General features: G+C 43.2%; 2 protein-coding genes across 2 annotated transcripts; both read left to right on the forward strand.

The window, feature by feature from the left end:
- Nucleotides 1-6248: 6248 nt before the first annotated feature.
- Nucleotides 6249-9512, forward strand: LOC109734003 (ubiquitin-conjugating enzyme E2 36). Its single transcript, XM_020293215.4, has 8 exons — nt 6249-6455; nt 6576-6603; nt 6701-6787; nt 7626-7684; nt 8553-8594; nt 8671-8744; nt 8988-9085; nt 9163-9512. The coding sequence occupies exons 1-8, from the start codon at nt 6420-6422 to the stop codon at nt 9198-9200; spliced, it is 462 nt and encodes a 153-aa protein (XP_020148804.1). The 5' UTR covers nt 6249-6419; the 3' UTR covers nt 9201-9512.
- A 925-nt stretch (nt 9513-10437) lies between these two features.
- On the forward strand, nt 10438-17282 carry LOC109734004 (uncharacterized). Its single transcript, XM_020293216.4, has 13 exons — nt 10438-10516; nt 10587-10761; nt 10860-11024; nt 11143-11189; nt 11830-11895; nt 12010-12117; nt 12704-12770; nt 14082-14166; nt 15572-15732; nt 16033-16134; nt 16472-16694; nt 16886-17021; nt 17100-17282. The coding sequence occupies exons 2-12, from the start codon at nt 10717-10719 to the stop codon at nt 17017-17019; spliced, it is 1203 nt and encodes a 400-aa protein (XP_020148805.1). The 5' UTR covers nt 10438-10516; nt 10587-10716; the 3' UTR covers nt 17020-17021; nt 17100-17282.
- Nucleotides 17283-19514: the final 2232 nt, after the last annotated feature.

The raw sequence follows: 19514 nt of genomic DNA on the forward strand, positions 1-19514 counted from the left end.
GTTCCCTTTCTATCCCTTTGCCCTTTTCTTGAAACTAGTGGTCTTGTTAACCATCAAGACTTGATGCTTTTCTTGATTTCTACCTTTGCCGATTTTAGCATCGCGAAGAGCTTGGGAATTGTTTTCATTATCCCCTGCATATTATAGTTCATCACAAAGTTCTAGTAACTTGGTGATAGTGACTAGAGAACTTTGTCAATTACTATCTTATATGGAGGATTAACTCCCACTTGATCCAAGCAAGTGTATTCTCTCCTCCATCTTGTAGGAAAAGTACTGTCAGAGGTCTCATACCTCTTGACACGGGCATGAGTATGAAATACCAATTTCAACTCTTGGAACATCTTATATGCTCCGTGGTATTCAAAACATTTTTGAAGTCCCGGTTCTAAGCCGTAAAGCATGGTGCACTAAACTATTAAGTAGTCATCATACCGAGCTTGTCAAAACGTTCATAACGTCTGCATCTGCTCCTGCAATAGTTCTGTCACCTAGCGGTGCATCAAGGACATAATTCTTCTGTGCAGCAATGAGGATAATCCTCAGATCACGGACCTAGTCCGCATCATTGCTACTATCACCTTTCAACATAGTTTTTCTCTAGGAACATATAAAAAATAAACGGGGAGCTACATCGCGAGCTATTGATCTACAACATAGTTATGCAAATACTATCAGGACTAAGTTCATGATAAATTAAAGTTCAATTAATCATATTACTTAAGAACTCCCACTTAGATAGACACCCCTCTAATTATCTAAGTGATCACGTGATCCATATCAACTAAACCATGTCCGATCATCACGTGAGATGGAGTAGTTTTCAATGGTGAACATCACTATGTTGATCATATCTACTATATGATTCACGCTCGACCTTTCAGTCTTAGTGTTCTGAGGCCATATCTGCATATGCTAGGCTCGTCAAGTTTAACCAGAGTATTCTGCGTGTGCAAAACTGGCTTACACCCGTTGTATGTGAACGTGGAGCTTATCACACCCGATCATCACGTGGTGTCTCAGCACGAAGAACTGTCGCAATGGTGCATACTCAGGGAGAACACTTATACCTTGAAATTTTAGTAAGGGATCATCTTATAAAGCTACCATCGTACTGACCAAAATAAGATGCATAAAAGATAAACATCACATGCAATCAAAATATGTGACATGATATGGCCATCATCATCTTGTGCCTTTGATCTCCATCTCCAAAATACCGTCATGATCTCCATTGTCACCGGCATGACACCATGATCTCCATCATCTTGATCTCTATCAATGTGTCGTCACATGGTCGTCTCGCCAACTATTGCTTTTTGCAACTATTGCTATCGCATAGCGATAAAGTAAAGCAATTACATGGCGCTTGCATATTATGCAATAAAGAGACAACCATAAGGCTCCTGCCAGTTGCCGATAACTTTACAGAACATGATCATCTCATATAAAAATTTATATCTCATCACGTCTTGACCATATCACATCACAACATGCCCTGCAAAAACAAATTAGACATCCTCTACTTTGTTGTTGCAAGTTTTACGTGGCTGCTACGGGCTTATAGCAAGAACCGTTCTTACCTACGCATCAAAACCTCAACGATTTTTCGTCAAGTGTGTTGTTTTAACCTTCAACAAGGACTGGGCATAGTCACACTCAATTCAACTAAAGTTGGAGAAACAGACACCCACTAGCCACCTGTGTGCGAAGCACGGCGGTAGAAACAGTCTCATGAACGCGGTCATGTAATGTCGGTCTGGGCCGCTTCATCCAACAATACCGCCGAATCAAAGTATGACATGCCGGTAATCAGTATGACTATTATCGCCCACAACTCTTTGTGTTCTACTCGTGCATATAACATCTACGCATAGACCTGGCTCGGATGCCACTGTTGGGGAACGCAGTATTTCAAAAAAAATCCTACGATCACGCAAGATCTATCTAGGAGAAGCATAGCAACGAGCGGGGAGTGTGTCCACGTACTCTCGTAGACCGAAAGCGGAAGCGTTTAGTAACGCGGTTGATGTAGTCAAACGTCTTCGCGATCCAACCGATCCAAGTACCGAACGCACGGCACCTCCGCGATCTACACACGTTCAGCTCGGTGACGTCCCTCGAACTCTTGATCCGAATGAGGCCGAGGGAGAGTTTCGTCAGCATGACGGCGTGGTGATGGTGATGATGAAGTTACCGACGCAGGGCTTCGCCTAAGCACTACGACAATATGACCCAGGTGGAAAACTGTGGAGGGGGGCACCGCACGGCTAAGAAATCAACTTGTGTGTCTATGGGGTGCCCCCTCCCCCGTATATAAAGGAGTGGAGGAGGGGGCCGGCCTCAAGGGGCGCTCCCCAAGGGGGGAATCCTACTCCAACTAGGAGTAGGTTCCCCCCTTTCCTAGTCCAACTAGGAGGGGAAGGAAAGAGGAAGAGGGAGAGAAGGAAAGGGCCCCCCGCCAAATTCGGATTGGGCTTGGGGGCGCGTGCCTCCACTTGGCCGCCTCCTCCTCTCTTCCACTAGGGCCCATGAAGGCCCACTGACCCCCCGGGGGGTTCCGGTAACCCCCCGGTACTCCGGAAAATGCCCGAACTTTTCCGAAACCTTTCCGGTGTCCAAACATAACCTTCCAATATATCAATCTTTATGTCTCGACCATTTCGAGACTCCTCGTCATGTCCGTGATCACATCCGGGACTCCGAACAATCTTCGGTACATCAAATCACATAACTCACAATACATATCGTCATCGAACGTTAAGCGTGCGGACCCTACGGGTTCGAGAACTATGTAGACATGATCGAGACTCATCTCCGGTCAATAACCAATAGCGGAACCTAGATGCTCATATTGGTTCCTACATTTTCTACGAAGATCTTTATCGGTCAAACCGCATAACAACATACATTGTTCCCTTTGTCATCGGTATGTTACTTGCCCGAGATTCGATCATCAGTATCACCATACCTAGTTCAATCTCGTTACCGGCAAGTCTCTTTACTCGTTCCATAATGCATCATCCCACAACTAACTAATTAGTCACATTGCTTGCAAGGCTTATTGTGATGTGCATTACCGAGAGGGCCCAGAGATACCTCTCCGACAATCGGAGTGACAAATCCTAATCTCGATCTATGCCAACTCAACAAACACCATCGGAGACACCTGTAGAGCATCTTTATAATCACCCAGTTACGTTGTGACGTTTGATAGCACACTAAGTGTTCCTCCGGTATTCGGGAGTTGCATAATCTCATAGTCTGAGGAACATGTATAAGTCATGACGAAAGCAATAGCAACAAACTAAACAATCATAGTGCTAAGCTAACGGATGGGTCTTGTCCATCACATCATTCTCTAATGATGTGATCCCGTTCATCAAATGACAACACATGTCTATGGATAGGAAACATAACCATCTTTGATAAACAAGCTAGTCAAGTAGAGGCATACTAGGGACACTCTGTTTGTCTATGTATTCACACATGTACTAAGTTTCCGGTTAATACAATTCTTGCATGAAAACATTTATCATGATATAAGGAAATGTAAATAACAACCTTATTATTGCCTCTAGGGCACATTTCCTTCAGCTATGTTCACAAAGCAAGTTTGGAGGCTGATTGAAAATTATAACTCTCTTTGTGCAAAGGTCTTGAGATCAGGGTACTATCCCACGGGTGATATTCTAAACTGTGAGTTGAAAAAGGGCTCATCTTTCATATGGCAAAGTATATGGGCGGGAATTCATACTTTCAAAAAGGGTAGTATATGGAGAGTTGGAGATGGAGCAAAAATAAATATTTGGGATGATTGTTGGATTCCGAATAGCTCTTCAAGGAAAATAGTGACAGTTTGGGCGAATCAAGTGCTTACTAGAGCACATGAATTAAAAGACCCAGTCTCCGAGGAATGGGATGAACTGCTTATCGGTGATAACTTTTGGCCTATTGATGTGGACCACATTCTCCAAATCCCAATCCATCACTAGGAGACGGAAGACTACATCGCATGGCACATCACGAAGAATGGCATTTTTACGCTCAGCACATTATAAACAGTGGGAAGTGTGTTATGCGGTAAACCCTGGTGCACTTCAGTCAGGTGGATCTTCCTCACACCCGGTATGGAAAAGATTATGGAATCTCAAGCTACCAGGGAAGGTCAAATTTTTTCTATGGAGGTGTTTACACAATGCTATTCCGTGTCTTTGTGTCCTCGCAAACCGCCATAGTGGCAGTAACTCTCAGTGTCCAGTATGTTCTTCGGGAGCAGAAGACATAATGCATTCCCTTCTTAAATGCCCCCGAGCAATGCAAATTTGGGAAGCTCTTGGACTAGCAAAGGTAGTGGCGGATGCCACACTAGGGGATCTTGCTCATTCAACTTTGATTGAATTTATGCTATGTGATCAAGCCTCCCAAGCCGCAGCACTGCTGGAGGGACTAAAACTAGCACAAAGCATTGGATGCAACAATCTTTTAGTTCGTATGGACAACCTGATAGTGGTGGAGGCGCTACATAATAATGATGGACACTCGATAGTGGCGGTTCCTATTTTGCAAGATTGTCGAGAGATGTTGAGAGAATTCGGAAAGATTGTGGTAGGACATTGTATTAGAGGGTCCAATATGGTTGTGCATGAGCTAGCTTAGTGGGGCGCTGTCAATACTCCTACTTTTTGGGTGGAGACTCCGCCGGATTTTCTCTTTAAATTTTCAGACGATGATGTAAGTGTCATTTGAGTTTTAATAAGATAGCTATGATGGCTTTCCCTTCAAAAAGGTCAACTCACGAAGGCTATGTTGCTTGCTAGTACTGGTAGTACTACTCTCCAAGGAGTAGAAAAGTTTACCCTGGCCGACATCATCAAACCATTTTAATGAAAGTGAGAGCTTGTCCTTAGTCTCACATATACTAGCACACCAACTAAATTCAAGCACGTACTACGTCTCACAAAGAAGAGATAGCGAAGGTAGCAACGGGGCTTGATCCATTTTTTAGAGAACAAATCGTTTTCTTAAGCAAGTATAAAAGGAATCGGTTGTTTGACTAAATCGATCAGTCAATATTACACTCACTTATAAATATGCTGCCGGCCCGCGATAAATAAACCCCCAGTACGTGTACACAGTGCAACGTAGCAGTAGAATATTTGCGTTGATTAGATTTATAGTTTGTTAACTATGAGAAGAACAGAGCTACTGACTGGATCTTCTAAATTTCATTGGATAGCTCAGCGACGCTACCATCTCATTTTCTGGTATTGCCATTTTGGCCTGACTCCTTGCTGAAGGAGAAGAAATGGTCCCGTTCGACTCGATCAACTGACTCATCTCCACGTCAGGTAAATTCACGAGCGGGAGGGGGGTACGTATGATTAAGGCTCTTCGTTTTCCCTGAAAAAAACACAAAGGTCATGTCTTCGTTCAAGTTGGCAAAGAATCATCAACCGTTCCACACCTTTTGTTTTTGTCACTCTTTTCTGACAATTACGGGTTTTGACCGTAAGGGCATCTCTAATGCTGACCGTAAATTTGCTCCCGCATCCGTCCACTGAAAGAGGAATCAATCCGCAAATACGGATGTGGAAGCCGGCCATCCAACGATACCTGCATATATTTGACTCATTTTTTTTAGGTCCACATATTCAAATAGCCGCATATATAGTTCAAAATAGTTCGAATGTTCAAATGCAGCGGTAGTTCACATATATATAGTCTAAAAGACCAACGTCTAGCACTGGCCAAGGCTGGAGCTGCCTGACCGACGCCTGGCACCGGGCAACGAGCTTGTGCTTCGGGTCGGGACGGGAGCACGCGTTCTTGACCCCTGTCGTGCCTGGCCCGACATGCGGCTAAGCAGACGGTGCCTTGACCCGCGAGGCGAGGCCCACATGCTGGCATGGCACGACCTTTTTTCCTTTTCCTTTTCTGTTTTAACGTCCCAAAACGTTAAAAATTGGCAAAATATATAAAGGGCTGAATAACACATGGGCCAACCAGCACATGTGTCGTACCGAGGCGGTCCATTTAGCTCATGTGTCGTGCCTGGGCCACAAGACGAGGCACTTTTTTTTTCGAGAAACACGAGACGAGGCCTCAACGTGCCGTGCCGTGTCAGGCCGTATTTTACGGTGGGTTGGCCGGGCCGGCCCCTAGGCCAGGTCTGACTCACCGGGATAAAACTTGAGCACTGTGGAATGGAATAAAGCAACGGACGTGTTCTCCTAAAAAAAAAGAAGCAACGGACGTGTAAGCTCCACATTAGCAAAGCCGCGTCCGTGCGTATAATAGCGAGCATCCACCCGCACCGCCTCCCCCGTGTTCCCCCATCCCCACTGACGCCTCCTCCGCACGACACACCGGCGCCGCACTCATCGGAGAGGAGGAAGCTCCCGCCCCGGCTCGATCCGATGGCCAACAGCAACCTTCCTCGACGAATCATCAAGGTGAACTTCCGATCTGATCATCCGAGCACAGATCTCTCCACTCCTTCGATCCGACTCGTCTTTTTTCCTTTTTCCCGTGTCTAACTTTTTGGGATTTCCGCGTGGTTGGATCTACCGCAGGAGACGCAGAGACTCCTCAGCGAGCCAGGTGCGGGTGCTTTTCAATCTGCGGTTTCGGGTGGATTCTGGCGACGCGTTGCATTTCTGGGTTTGATTTCCGCTCTTTGAATGGGTTGTTTGTGCAGCGCCGGGGATCAGCGCTTCGCCCTCGGAGGAGAACATGCGGTACTTCAACGTCATGATCCTTGGTCCGGCGCAGTCGCCCTACGAAGGTATTTCTTCGATAGTGATGTTGTTTGTGATATGATGTGATAACTGTGGGGTTTGGAAGGTACTAGTACGTCCGTTCACAAATATAAGATGTTCTAACTTTTTTTCTGAATCGGATGTATATAGACATGTTTTGGTGTGTTTGTTTACTCAGTTCAGTCCGTATGTACTCGACATTGAAATATCCAAAACATCTTATATTTGTGAACGGAGGGAGTAGCAATTAGCGAATCGAGATGACTCTGTTCAAAACCTTTTGTTAGAAATGGTTCCAAAATGGTTGTGTTGGAATTATGGATGGTGGAGGTTGTGCTTTTTGATCAGTCTGGTGATGTGGCCGTCTCAGTTTTAATTTATTCCTCTTCAGGGCAGTTATCATGTTTGATGAGTTTTACGTTCTCTCTTTAGTATGTAATCAGTAATGGATAGAATTTTGCTACTTGCTCCAAGCTTATTTGTAATGTCCCACTTATTTCCGTGGTTAATATTGTATTGATATGGATGCCATATATTATGCATAGTGTTAACATATTTGCTTGCTTAAGCCCTCCGGTGTTATTTGAGCCACCTGTATGCCATAGGAAAAAACGTTCCTCATCTTTTAATTAGAGAATGACTAATTTAGCCTAATGAACTTGTTTCCAATTATGGAAGTGAACTATAGTCGAATATTCTAATTACCAATCTTGGTTGTGTTTGTTTATATGGATTACTTTAATAGCTTATCTTCTGCACGATATATCTGTCATGAAAAGAATGTTTTATGTTGAAGTGTTAGCATTCTATTTTATGACCGACCGGCTTTCTTACATTGTTTCCCTTTGCTTATCTATTGGGCAGGGGGAGTTTTTAAGCTGGAACTCTTTTTACCCGAGGAATATCCGATGGCTGCCCCAAAGGTAATAATCATCTGTAGATGAGATTTGGTTAATGTTTTCTACACAGCTACTGTCCCTGTACACTTTTTTTTACATAATTACGTTGTATTCAGAATTGTACAGTGTGATTTCCTCTTTGGCCAATATGGCTGATTTCTTCTTTGGCTAATATGGCTTCGACTTTCTTTTGCAAAGTTAAGTACATATGTTCAAGGGCTGGTCAACTGCATTTAGATTACTTCGGTGGCGTTTCTAGCTTCGGATAATCAAAAAAGTGTTTGATAGCTTGATTTGCGTGCAAGTTGTTTGAAGCCTCATGCCTAATTGTTTGTGCACATTTGTTGTGTTACTGTTGACATTCACTGTGCTTTCATATGTCCTGTTGTGGTAGTATATTATTGTATCAATGTCATTTCCCTGTCTAGACAATTTTAGCTGCTTTGATTGGACATTTCATAAAAAATATAGAAATGATGGAGTGTAAAACATGTGCGGCCTAAATGCCTAATGATTAACCCGTCAGGACACCTAATTGGGTTAGCAGAAAGCTCAGAAAAATTATCACTTGCCCTAAGATCCTTTTTGAAGGTTTATGTCAAAGGTTATTTCTATATATTAGTCTAGTGGTTGTTGTGGTTCTAAACGTACTTCTAGTTGTTGCCATTTTTCTATCGGTTCTATCAGTTGCCTATTCTGATTTTCTATTTCCTTGACTTTACTATGTAATTTTTTATAGAAGGATGAATAAGTAGCGCTTAAGTTGTTAAGCAATTGTTACTGGAGTACAGTCTCACCTTTCCTTTGGTCTCTATAAAACTGCGCTGATATATAGCATTTCTAATGCTTATAATCTTGGTGAACATTTATACTTTGCTTGTTGGTAGCGCAGGTTAGGTTTCTGACCAAAATATACCATCCCAACATTGACAAGGTAAGCAGGCATATTTCTGCAGTGTTATGTTACTTTCTCCAGAAATGGTTATTCCGTAACAGATTTACCTTTGTAGCTTGGTAGGATATGCCTTGACATTCTCAAGGATAAATGGAGTCCGGCTCTTCAGATTCGAACAGTTCTTTTGAGGTCCTCTCTCTCTCTCTCTCTCATTCTGGGTCTCTGTAACTTAGCATTTCATAACCTTTTTTCTGAGCTGTTTCCTTTGCTTTGTTTCTCCAAAATAACCTGTTTGTAGCATTAAATAAATCACCCTGTCTTAGTTTCCGGCGCTAAAGTATTGTTCCACACAGTATCTGATTCTTGAGAATTGCTGTTATTTTTTTATTTAATGCTGCACAGTGCCGCCCCGTGACATTTTTCCGGTTTCAGTATCCAGGCACTCCTAAGTGCACCAAATCCAGATGACCCTCTGTCTGAAAACATTGCTAAGCACTGGAAATCCAACGAGGCAGAAGCTGTTGAAACAGGTAACAAGTGTGAAAATGTTGTCCCCTTTGCCCTTGGGCCATGATATCTTAACTAAGTTCTGTTCTGGCGTTTGCAGCGAAGGAGTGGACTCGTCTGTATGCCAGTGGTGCGTGACAACCCCCACGCCGCTCTTGATGTAATAACCCATCATACTTTAGCCAGCAATCAAGTGCCATTTTGTTGGTAAGAACAAACTGGAGATGTTTGCGCTGGAAGGGAGTATCTGAATGACTAGTGCTCGAGCTATTTGGTTGGTTGTACACCCGCGTTGGTTGGTTCCCTTCACCCTGGGGCACCTTCTGACTGATCTGTATCTGATAGAACTTTCTATGCTCCTCCACCACATTACCCTTGTGTAGGAGAAGTCAACAAGTGTCGACATTGTTGAAATTGAAGCTGGCTTGTTAATTTGTTCTTGCTCTTGTAGTTTGGGAGTTTGAATACTCAAGGTTGCATCTGATACGCCCGAATATTTTCCGAGTCCCTGCCCCCCCCCCCCCCCCCCCCCCCCCCCTTTTTCTTTGTTACTCAAACGTGGCCGGTCAGTTAGTCTGCCTGTCTAACCTCCTTCCTCTTTGAATTGTTTGCCTTGACGGCTCAAACGCAGCCAAATTTCCGCTGGTTTAGCTGGACCAATCTTGCTACACTGCCACTACAGGAGCCAATACAGCAACTGAGCCTTGCTGCTCGAGTGTGGCAGCGCGTTGCCCGTCAGCGCACACCAGAAACAGAAAGCCACAGCTCGTGCTACGGGGACAGTCGACAAGTTGCAACAAAACCTACTTGTCCGTCGACAGAAGAAATATTTCCACCCACGAGAAGGCGGATGTGCCCTGTCACAGACGGCTTCATTTGGTGTCAGTTTCCACGGAATACGGCCTATATTTATGGCTAGACAGCAGCGCTACGCCGTCTCACGCAGGGCGAAACACATCGGCGCACAGGACTAGCATGCAGTGTACCGTGCAGGTTAAAAAAAGGACCCTCTTATCTTGCGAAAGGGGTGATTGTGAACGTTTTGGCTGGTAATTTACGTTATGGGAGGGTGCCAGTTTCTCATGGCAACTTCTGAAAAAAAGAAAAAGATTTGCTGCGATAAAGAAAGGATTTGCCATCTTCCACCACGTAAACTTGCCATAGAAAAACGTTGGCTTGCCACCCTCTTCCAAGCGAACGTTCGACAGATAACAATACCGTAAATAAATGACAGCAGAAAGGAAAGAAAAACACGGTATATGCTAATGCTAGTACTACAGTCTACAAAGCGTGTACTGTATACGACGGAGACCTCACTCTCACTGGCATGGCACTCACGGGGCAAAACCCCACCGGCCAGTCCAAGCCGCAGGACGCCGGTAAAACCCATCATAAGTCTCCTCTCCTCCCCGGAGCGTCTGCCCGACGGTTGGGGTGAAAAACCAGGAGCGCAGGTTCGCTCACCTGCCCGCTCCAGTGTTCCGTGCTTCCTGTTTGTTTATTCATTCACTCATTCACTCACAGCACAACGCCAACTCCAACGCTAACGCCTCGCCTCAGCTATACATCGGGAGCTGCCGCGTCGTCCGTGCGTGGGGGACCGGCCGCGCACATCGGAGCCCCGCCGCCTCGGCGAGCCGGCCCGCCGGACGCCATGGCTGCCGGCGACGAGCCCTCCGTCACCCGCTGGTCCTTCCAGGTGACTCGCTGGCCTATGCTATTCCTCCCACCCCTTTCATGCTCTCCCGTGCTGAGATCTCGTCGTTCCCAATTCGCTATGGCGTGGCGTCGGCCCAGGACTTCGAGCGCTACTACGACGCGGGCCTCGGCATCTGCCGCCAGCCCAAGGGCGACGGCGACGACGACGACGACGCGCCGCCCGGATCGGGCTCCGCCGACGCCGCCCACGGCCACGCCAACGGCGGCGCTGACCTGTCCGTCTTCGAGCAGTTCCAGCGGCTGGTAATTATTAAATTCGGCCCTCTTGCAGAATGCTTCCATCTTACTACTACTTTGGTGACTTGTACTGTTTCTCTACTTTGGAGACTTACACAGTTTCTCTACTGATTCTCGGTTGCAGGATAGAAATGTTGAGTTGCGCAATGGGGCAATGGATGTCGGGCCACCGTAAGACTCGTTGCTTATACTTCAACTAGTTTACTTGCCAACGTTTGTTTAATCTAAATTTAGCTAATTAGTAAAGTGCAGAGATAAGCTAATTCTGGGATGTTCTAACATTAGTAATCTCTCGGTATGGTACAATTTAATCGATGCTGTAGGAAGCTTTGCCATCCGCTTCACTTTTGATTCGATCTTAGCTCATATAGGAGTCAAATCACGCACTCAATTGACAATTGAGTTGACCAAATACAGGAATGGCTTCTTCATCCAACTGCCCAGCTGTGTCTGTCTTGCTCAAATCCAGGCATGCCTACTGGTGTTAGATTATTATTTGTGTAGCTTGTGCCGTAAGTAATTATTGCTTGCTACTAAACAACAACTCATGAAATGGTGGATACAATTTTTTTGTTTATAGTTATGCTGTTAGTGGATAAAGATTGTATTGAAATGGCTGAAGCTCAGTGGAAGTTAGCGACCTGCGAATAGAAGTTTCTACCTGTTCATTTCCAGACTCAGCTGTTAAGTTTAAAGTATTGCTGTACTGTTTGGTCCATGAATAAAACCGTCAGAGGGCATGCCTCTCTTTCACTTGTCATGCAAACATATATCTTGTGAACTGTGATAACCGGATGTGCGACTTTTGCAGGCAGAAATCCATGCTTCCTTCTTTTGAATCTGCAGAAACATGCAACTTAGCCGAGACATTGTTGAGGTGACAGTCTAACCAAACATTTAGCTATATCTTATGTTTGTACCATCTTGGCACTATCATGTATTTCAGACCTTTATACCATAACTTCTTGGGGAAATGTGCTAATTCCTACAGGGATATCATTCGTGGGAGTCCAGATGTCAAATGGGAAAGCATTAAAGGTTTGGAAACTGCGAAGCGACTTCTTAAGGAGGCAGTTGTCATGCCTATAAAGTATCCCAAGTGGGTTTGTTTGCTCCCTGAAATGATATACACAAGCTGGACACTTCTTTTTCCTACTTTGTCGCTTAACATGTGCTACACAGTTGTATAGAGTATATACCTATGACATGCATGTCTCAGAAAGTTTGTTGAATCAAATTTATGATTCAAACTTGACATGTTGGCATGTCCATTATATGGATTTAAATGGTCAATTAAGTTCAACTTAATGTTGACATGTTCATGATGCCATTTCAAATACTGTTTACTTTAAGCCTTCCAAATACCTACTAGAAACTTCCAACGTGCTTGAAGGCCAATGTCTTTATAGCCAATCTGAGATAACTGAAAAATAATAACACATGTGCTATTTTAGATCCTTTGTTCATCTTTGTTGAACTGATTGTCATCTGAGTACCTGGTTGCTTGGGAAAATAATTCATTTGTCAGACTGAAGGACACTGCCTTTTCTTTGTACCTTAATGGTTACGAAACTTAGCGGTTTTGAATTATGATAGATGCTGAATTTGTATCAATTAGGCAATGTTTTGCTAGTGGTTCTGTTGAATATTTTCTCCTTTGTTTCCTAATCAGAGTCAGATTTTAGGTACTTCACAGGTCTGTTATCACCCTGGAAAGGTATATTGCTATTTGGTCCACCAGGAACAGGAAAGGTTTGCACTTATGAAAACCTTAGCTTATTTTCTTTTACAAATTTTCCTGTTTTTCTTGTGAAGCTATGCCCCCATGTTAACAATATTGTTAGCACTTCCTCATGGGGTTAAGTTGTGGAATAATTTCTTTAAATATCTTAAAAAATATGATTAAAAAACAATTGTTTTGCATAAAAATACCTTCAATTGTCATTTTATATGCCACATTGGTATTTATTCAATTATTTGCTCAGCAAAGATATTACAGAGTTGAACTATTTTGCATCTAAACTAAATACCCATAGTAGTTGTGGTTGATCTGCTCTGCTACCGTCTCAACATTGCTATTGTGTCAATGAGTGATTAAGATAAAGAAAGATGCCTGTAATTATTCACAATTGTTTCTACACCAGCTTCTGTCTGTAATGTTCAGGATATCAGTAACTGGTACCATATCGTTTGGATGCTGAGTAGGGATTAATTGGCGAATCGACCATTTAACTGAATTGATCAGTAACCCATTTATTGGGAGGTTAACTAGGGCCATATCTATATATCCTAGGCTATATAGCAAACATGCAATTTACTCACGACGCGTTTGGTTCCGACGCAGGTAACGTAATGGGTTTCGGTATGAAGAAGCGCTGCTTCCGATTCGCTTTTATGGAATACTGGCTTTGTTTGGTTCGTGCGCTTCTGTCCGGTTTCCTAATCACCTCCTGCTCGTCTGTTTGCGATTCTGTGAAGGCCCGTATCGGAAACCGTGGCCAGCCAATATGTAGTACGCGAACCAAACGTAATCTGCCGTTTCGGAAAGCGTGGGGATCGGAAACCGCGGCCAAATCGTCGAAACAAACGCGTCGTCAGTGTCTAAATATGCAATCCTAGGCTATATATAAGGAAAATTGTTGCCTGATGTTCTGATGATGTTGCAGCCGACCTGGAAGGCCATAAACCTGCACATAGATAAGTAGGGAGGAAACAGGCCAGTTTTGGGCTAAAAAATGACTAGCAGTTAATTGGTCCAGCCTATAATTCGGCCCGACAGCTGATAAATCGGCTTGTCAGACAAATTGACTGGACCTACCAGTTAATGGCTCTAATAGCACGTTCACGTATCGGGAGGGGCCCGAATAGAAGTTAGCTGACCATATCGGCATTCATCAGTTAACTGACCGATATTTGGAACAGTCTCTGTTGTATCTTTTCATTTCAGCTGTATTATTACCGAAATTCCATATATTAACCGCCTTGCTATGCATAAACTAAAATTGCCAACCGTCATCTAGTACAGCAGTTGTGTTATAACAGCCCTCGTATGTTTAATTTCAGACAATGCTGGCAAAAGCTGTGGCTACCGAGTGCAAAACAACTTTTTTCAACATTTCAGCCTCATCAATTGTCAGCAAATGGCGTGGTATGTTGTCCCCCTCTTGTAATGTACAGTTGCATTGCTTTTCTGTTATTGCTGTTATCATTTTTTCACTGGGGTCATGCTGTACTGCCATACTCCCTCCGTTCCAAAATATAGTGCGTCCTCGGTTTTCGCGTTTCAATAAATTTAGCCAACGAGACCGACGGCGGCGGGAGCAAAAATTATATAATTGAAAACTTCTTTTGAATACGAATTCACTGGTATAATTTTCGCTCCCGCCGCAGTCGGTCTCGTTGGTTAGATTTATGGTCAAAGTTGAACCTCGGAAAGCGCGTGCGCGCTATATTTTGGAACGGAGGGAGTACCATTTAAGTGTGACCATTTAATATATGTGGTATGCATTTTTATTAGATGCATGCTGTTGTATTTGGGGAACTCCAAACCTGTCCTCTCAAAACTAACTATTTGCAGATTGGCACAACTCATTGCATTTATCTTGCAAGATCCATGAAAGTTTAACACATGTTCTTTACAGCACCATGATATTAAGGTGCTTTGGTTTGTTGCCCATCTGAATCATACCAAATTGCGGTTACCAAGTACGAACAAAAAGTAGCTATCATTTGTTTGGTTCCAAAATTTTCTCTGCTTGCAAAAACTGGTGCTGCCAACCCCGAAGGCGCAAACTCCCTGGACTTCTTGTGGGCCTGCCCAGTTTTTGGCAGCGCTCTTTCTTATTAGCTTTGTGATGTGTCGGTGCAATGTAGGATGCGGGAATAATTTTGATTATTACAGTGCTCTTAATTACCATATTTTCTGAACCACACGTGATTTGTGATACATTTGAACATTGTTTTGTTTGTGATTTAATAAATGAAAAAGAAGACCCATACTGTCTATGTTTTGAAATAACATTCTTACAACTGAAATTTGCATTATATAACTAAAAAACCATTAAGTAAAGATTGAGCCATTGCACCCTTGGACACCTTTTGCTACACATCGATGCCCTTCTGTTGCATCATGCAGTACTTGTAGCTCTTCCATGGACATTTTTTAACACCGGTTCCCTGTTTGCACCACAGATGTTTGTCTGCATCCTTGCAATTCATCTTCTGTTACCCATTTTTGCCCTCTTTGCGCCATGCATTATTTGCAGGTCTTGCTTAGTAATTTTTTTTTCTGCTGGCTCCCTGCTTGCACCAAACCGATCTTTGTGGAATTCTTGCTTTCGGACATCAACATGGAATGCTGTTTTGAACTTCACTCTTTGTGGAACTATCACCTTAATCTGTCAACATGGAAGAAAGGATATTTGCAGTTGAACACTTCTGTCTACCAACCTGTTGGAAGTTTTATCTGCCTCTAGATTGAACCTATAACCTCCAATGTAACATAATTACTGTGCACGATAGTTTTGCTTATTCTAATAGTTAGTATGCTACAGGTGACTCGGAGAAACTAGTAAAAGTCTTATTTGAGCTTGCAAGGCATCATGCACCATCTACCATTTTCCTTGATGAGATTGATGCCATCATTAGCCAACGTGGTGAAGCTCGTAGTGAACATGAAGCCAGTCGGCGATTGAAGACTGAACTATTAATACAGGTATTCTTCCTGGAGACTTGAAAAGCATGAATTGTTATGAAATGTGTCATGCTCACTAAATATTAGTTTCTCAATCGCAAAAAGAGTGAACATTGCTTTATGGAAGGAAATTAAGTGGAGAATAAGCCTTTAGACTCTTGTAGCTTGCATACATGAGACTGATGAAAGGCAGTCAGAACATGGGAATTTCGTAATGTTGACATGTTGAATAATCTTTCATTTGCTTAATTTCGTGATGAATTTCAATGGTGGGTTGTTTTGACTCAGCATTTTTGGTTGTTTCATAACATTTCACTGCAGATGGATGGGTTGACTAAGACAGATGAGCTTGTTTTTGTTCTGGCGGCCACAAATTTACCTTGGGAACTAGATGCAGCAATGTTACGCCGATTGGAAAAACGTGTATCCTTTCCTGAAAATAGTAATTCTGAGTGCAAGTGTGCATATAAGCTCTGAGAGCCCAGTTTCTGCTGTTATGGATGCCACCAGTTCCAGTTGGCAACAATGAATTTATCTTTTAAATGAACTTTTTAGGCAGTTTATGTTTTACACATACCATAAAATCCCCATGCTTCTCACTGAGAGGTAGTAGTACCTTTTCAAAATAGAACACTAGGTAATTCAACCTGTATATCTGGTAATGAGTGTTCGATCTTATTGGAATGCCAGTATTTATCTGCAGGACCACTTGATTTCTGTACGTGAAGAAAAATATTTTTCGCTTAACTTATCCAATCAGATTCTTGTGCCCTTACCAGAGGCAGAAGCCAGGCATGCTATGTTTGAAGAGTTCCTTCCATCGACTCCAGACACAATGGAGATTCCATATGATGTTCTTGTGGAGAGCACCGAAGGATATTCCGGCTCTGATATACGCCTTGTTTGTAAGGAGGCAGCAATGCAACCACTTAGACGGTTAATGGCAGTTCTAGAAGGCAGACAAGAAGAAATGCCAGAGGATGGTATGTGCTCTATCCTTCACAAGTGATTGTCTACCTTTTCTATAACTCTACTGTGTGTGCACGAGAACAAATGGCCACCCTTAACATAATAAAAAACATCTTTCAGCAAGTTGATGAAATGACATTGATTTACCACTCCATTGAAAAAGCCAAGTGATATTTACCGCCTTTTGGGGTTTAAAATGTTACAGAGTTGCCTGAAGTTGGCCCAATAGCGGCAGAAGATATTGAACTTGCCTTGAGGAATACACGGCCGTCTGCTCATCTCCATGCACATAGATATGAGCAATTCAATCAAGATTATGGCAGCCATGTCATCGGCTAAAGGTGAGCAGCAAAAACAAGCGACGCTTTTGACCGACCGCCTTAGATTCTCTAAGCGTGGCTAGAACATCTTTTTTGCAGGAGCATGTTGATATGACCTCGTTTGCACCCTGTATGGAGCTTTAGTATTCGTCAGCAGAAAGAATAATTACCATACATGTATTTCCAGCTCGTAAGCATTGCTTGTGTATAATATTTATTCCATCATCATTTATATTACCATTTATATCACAAGCAATAAGCCCTTTGGGCATTCAAGCTCTACCGACTTTTGGCTTGCCATCCCCAAACCTGTGGCGTCATTCGTTGGCGTGTATTTTATGGTGGGCAGCTTGAAGCTTTGGTCCTCGGCTTGTTTTCAAGCAATATGCTCACTCCGATCCCTACAGCTTCTCGTTTGGACATGGGTAGATCAAATTTAAAATTCTTTCCTACGATCGTTCAGGTTTAGCCGCCCTCCTACAATGGTGCTAGCTTAGCTTGGCACCGGAATATGAGCACATTGACCATGCTCTCAGTGCGGAGCAGTAGTAGCAGTGTTCAGTAGCATCTGGCATGTATCCTTGGCTTGGCCGGTTCTCGGGCAGGGCTCCAGCCTGCGGTCAGAGAGTTTTTTTTAGGGAAAGCTATCATGATGAGCTCTAATGATTTGATAAAATAATTTCATCTTTCACAAGACTCGGAAATAGAGCTAGGGGGATTACAACAACAACAACAAAGACTTTAGTCCCAGACAAGTTGGGGTAGGTTAGAGGTGAAACCCATAAGATCTCCGGGCACATGGATAGCAAGCTTCCACGCATCCTTGTCCATGACCAGTTCTTTGGTGACATTTCAATCCCTCATATCTCTTTTTACGGACTCTTCCCATGTCAAGTTCGGCCTTTCATCGACCCCCCCCCCCCCCCCCTTGACATTATCAACACACTTTAGCCGTCAGCTATGCACTAGAGCTTCTGAAATAAATATCGAAAACAGTGATAAACTCTTGGATCAGGTAGGTTAGGGATTTGACGGTAGATTACCTTCTGCTTGGCTTGAGGAGCTCGAGCCGGTGGCCATGGTGGAGCTGTTATGTTCCTTTTGGGCCTCTCATGATCCAGGAATCATAGGCTTTCCCTTAAACCCATGCCGGCTAAGTGTTCCTTGAACACATTGGGTGGTAAGCCTTTCGTAAGCGGATCCACAAGCATATCCTTTGTCCTTATATGCTCGAGACTTATAGTGTGATAATGGATTTTATCTTTCACAACATAGTATCTTATCTCTATTGTTTTGGCAACATTACTCGACTTGTTGTTGTGAGCATAGAATACTGCGGGCTGGTTGTCACGGTACATCTTTAGTGGTTTGTCAATGCAATCTACCACTTTCAAGTCGGGTATAAATTTCTTTAACCATATCGCCTGCCCCGTGGCCTCATAACATGCTATAAATTCTGCAAACATCATGGACGATGCAACTATTGACTGTTTGGAGCTTCTCCATGAAATAGCCCCTCCAACGAGAGTGAACACGTATCCAGACGTGGATTTTCTATCATCTATGTCTCCTGCAAAATCTGCGTCTGAATACCCTCTTATCTCTAGGGATTCAGATCTCCTGTATGTTAGCATGAGGTCCTTCGTGCCTTGCGTATAACGCAATGCTTTCTTTACCGTCTTCCAGTGCTCTATGCCTGGATTGTCATGATATCTACCGAGTACCCCGGTGATAAAAGCTAAGTCAGGGCGAGTGCACACTTGTGCATACTGTAAGCTTCCAATAGCCGAAGCATATGGTACTGCTTTCATTTGATCGATCTCGTACTGGTTCTTGGGACATTGGAATTTCCCAAAACGGTCGCCTTTGACTATAGGAGCAGGTGTGGCTTTACTCGCATGCATATTATACTTTTTAAGAACCTTTTCTAAATATGCCTTCTGCGATAGTCCTAAAACTCCATTTTTCCTATCTCAATGAATTTCTATGCCCAAAACATATGATCCTTCACCAAGATCTGTTATATCATTGGAATTTCCCAAAACGGTCGCCCTTGACTATAGGAGCAGTTGTGGCTTTACTCGCATGCATATTATACTTTTGAAGAACCTTTTCTAAATATGCCTTCTGCGATAGTCCTAAAACTCCATTTTTCCTATCTCAATGAATTTCTATGCCCAAAACATACGATGCTTCACCAAGATCTGTTATATCAAAATTAGAGGACAAGAACTTTTTTGTTTCTTGTAGCAAGCAAGATATCATCCACATACAAGATTAGGAAAATATATTTTCCATTTTTAAACTTTGCATAAATGCAGTTATCATCAACATTCTCTTTAAATCCAAATCTTTTAATTGTCTCATTAAACTTTAGATACCATTGTCTAGAGGCTTGCCTTAATCCATAAATAGATTTCTTCAGGCGGCATCCCATATCTTCCTTGCCTTCCATGATAAAACCCTTGGGTTGTTTCATGCAGACTTTTTCTTTTAAATCCCCGTTCAGAAATG

This window comes from Aegilops tauschii, chromosome 3, assembly GCF_002575655.3.
Source record: "Aegilops tauschii subsp. strangulata cultivar AL8/78 chromosome 3, Aet v6.0, whole genome shotgun sequence".
Classification (NCBI taxonomy): Eukaryota; Viridiplantae; Streptophyta; class Magnoliopsida; order Poales; family Poaceae; genus Aegilops; species Aegilops tauschii.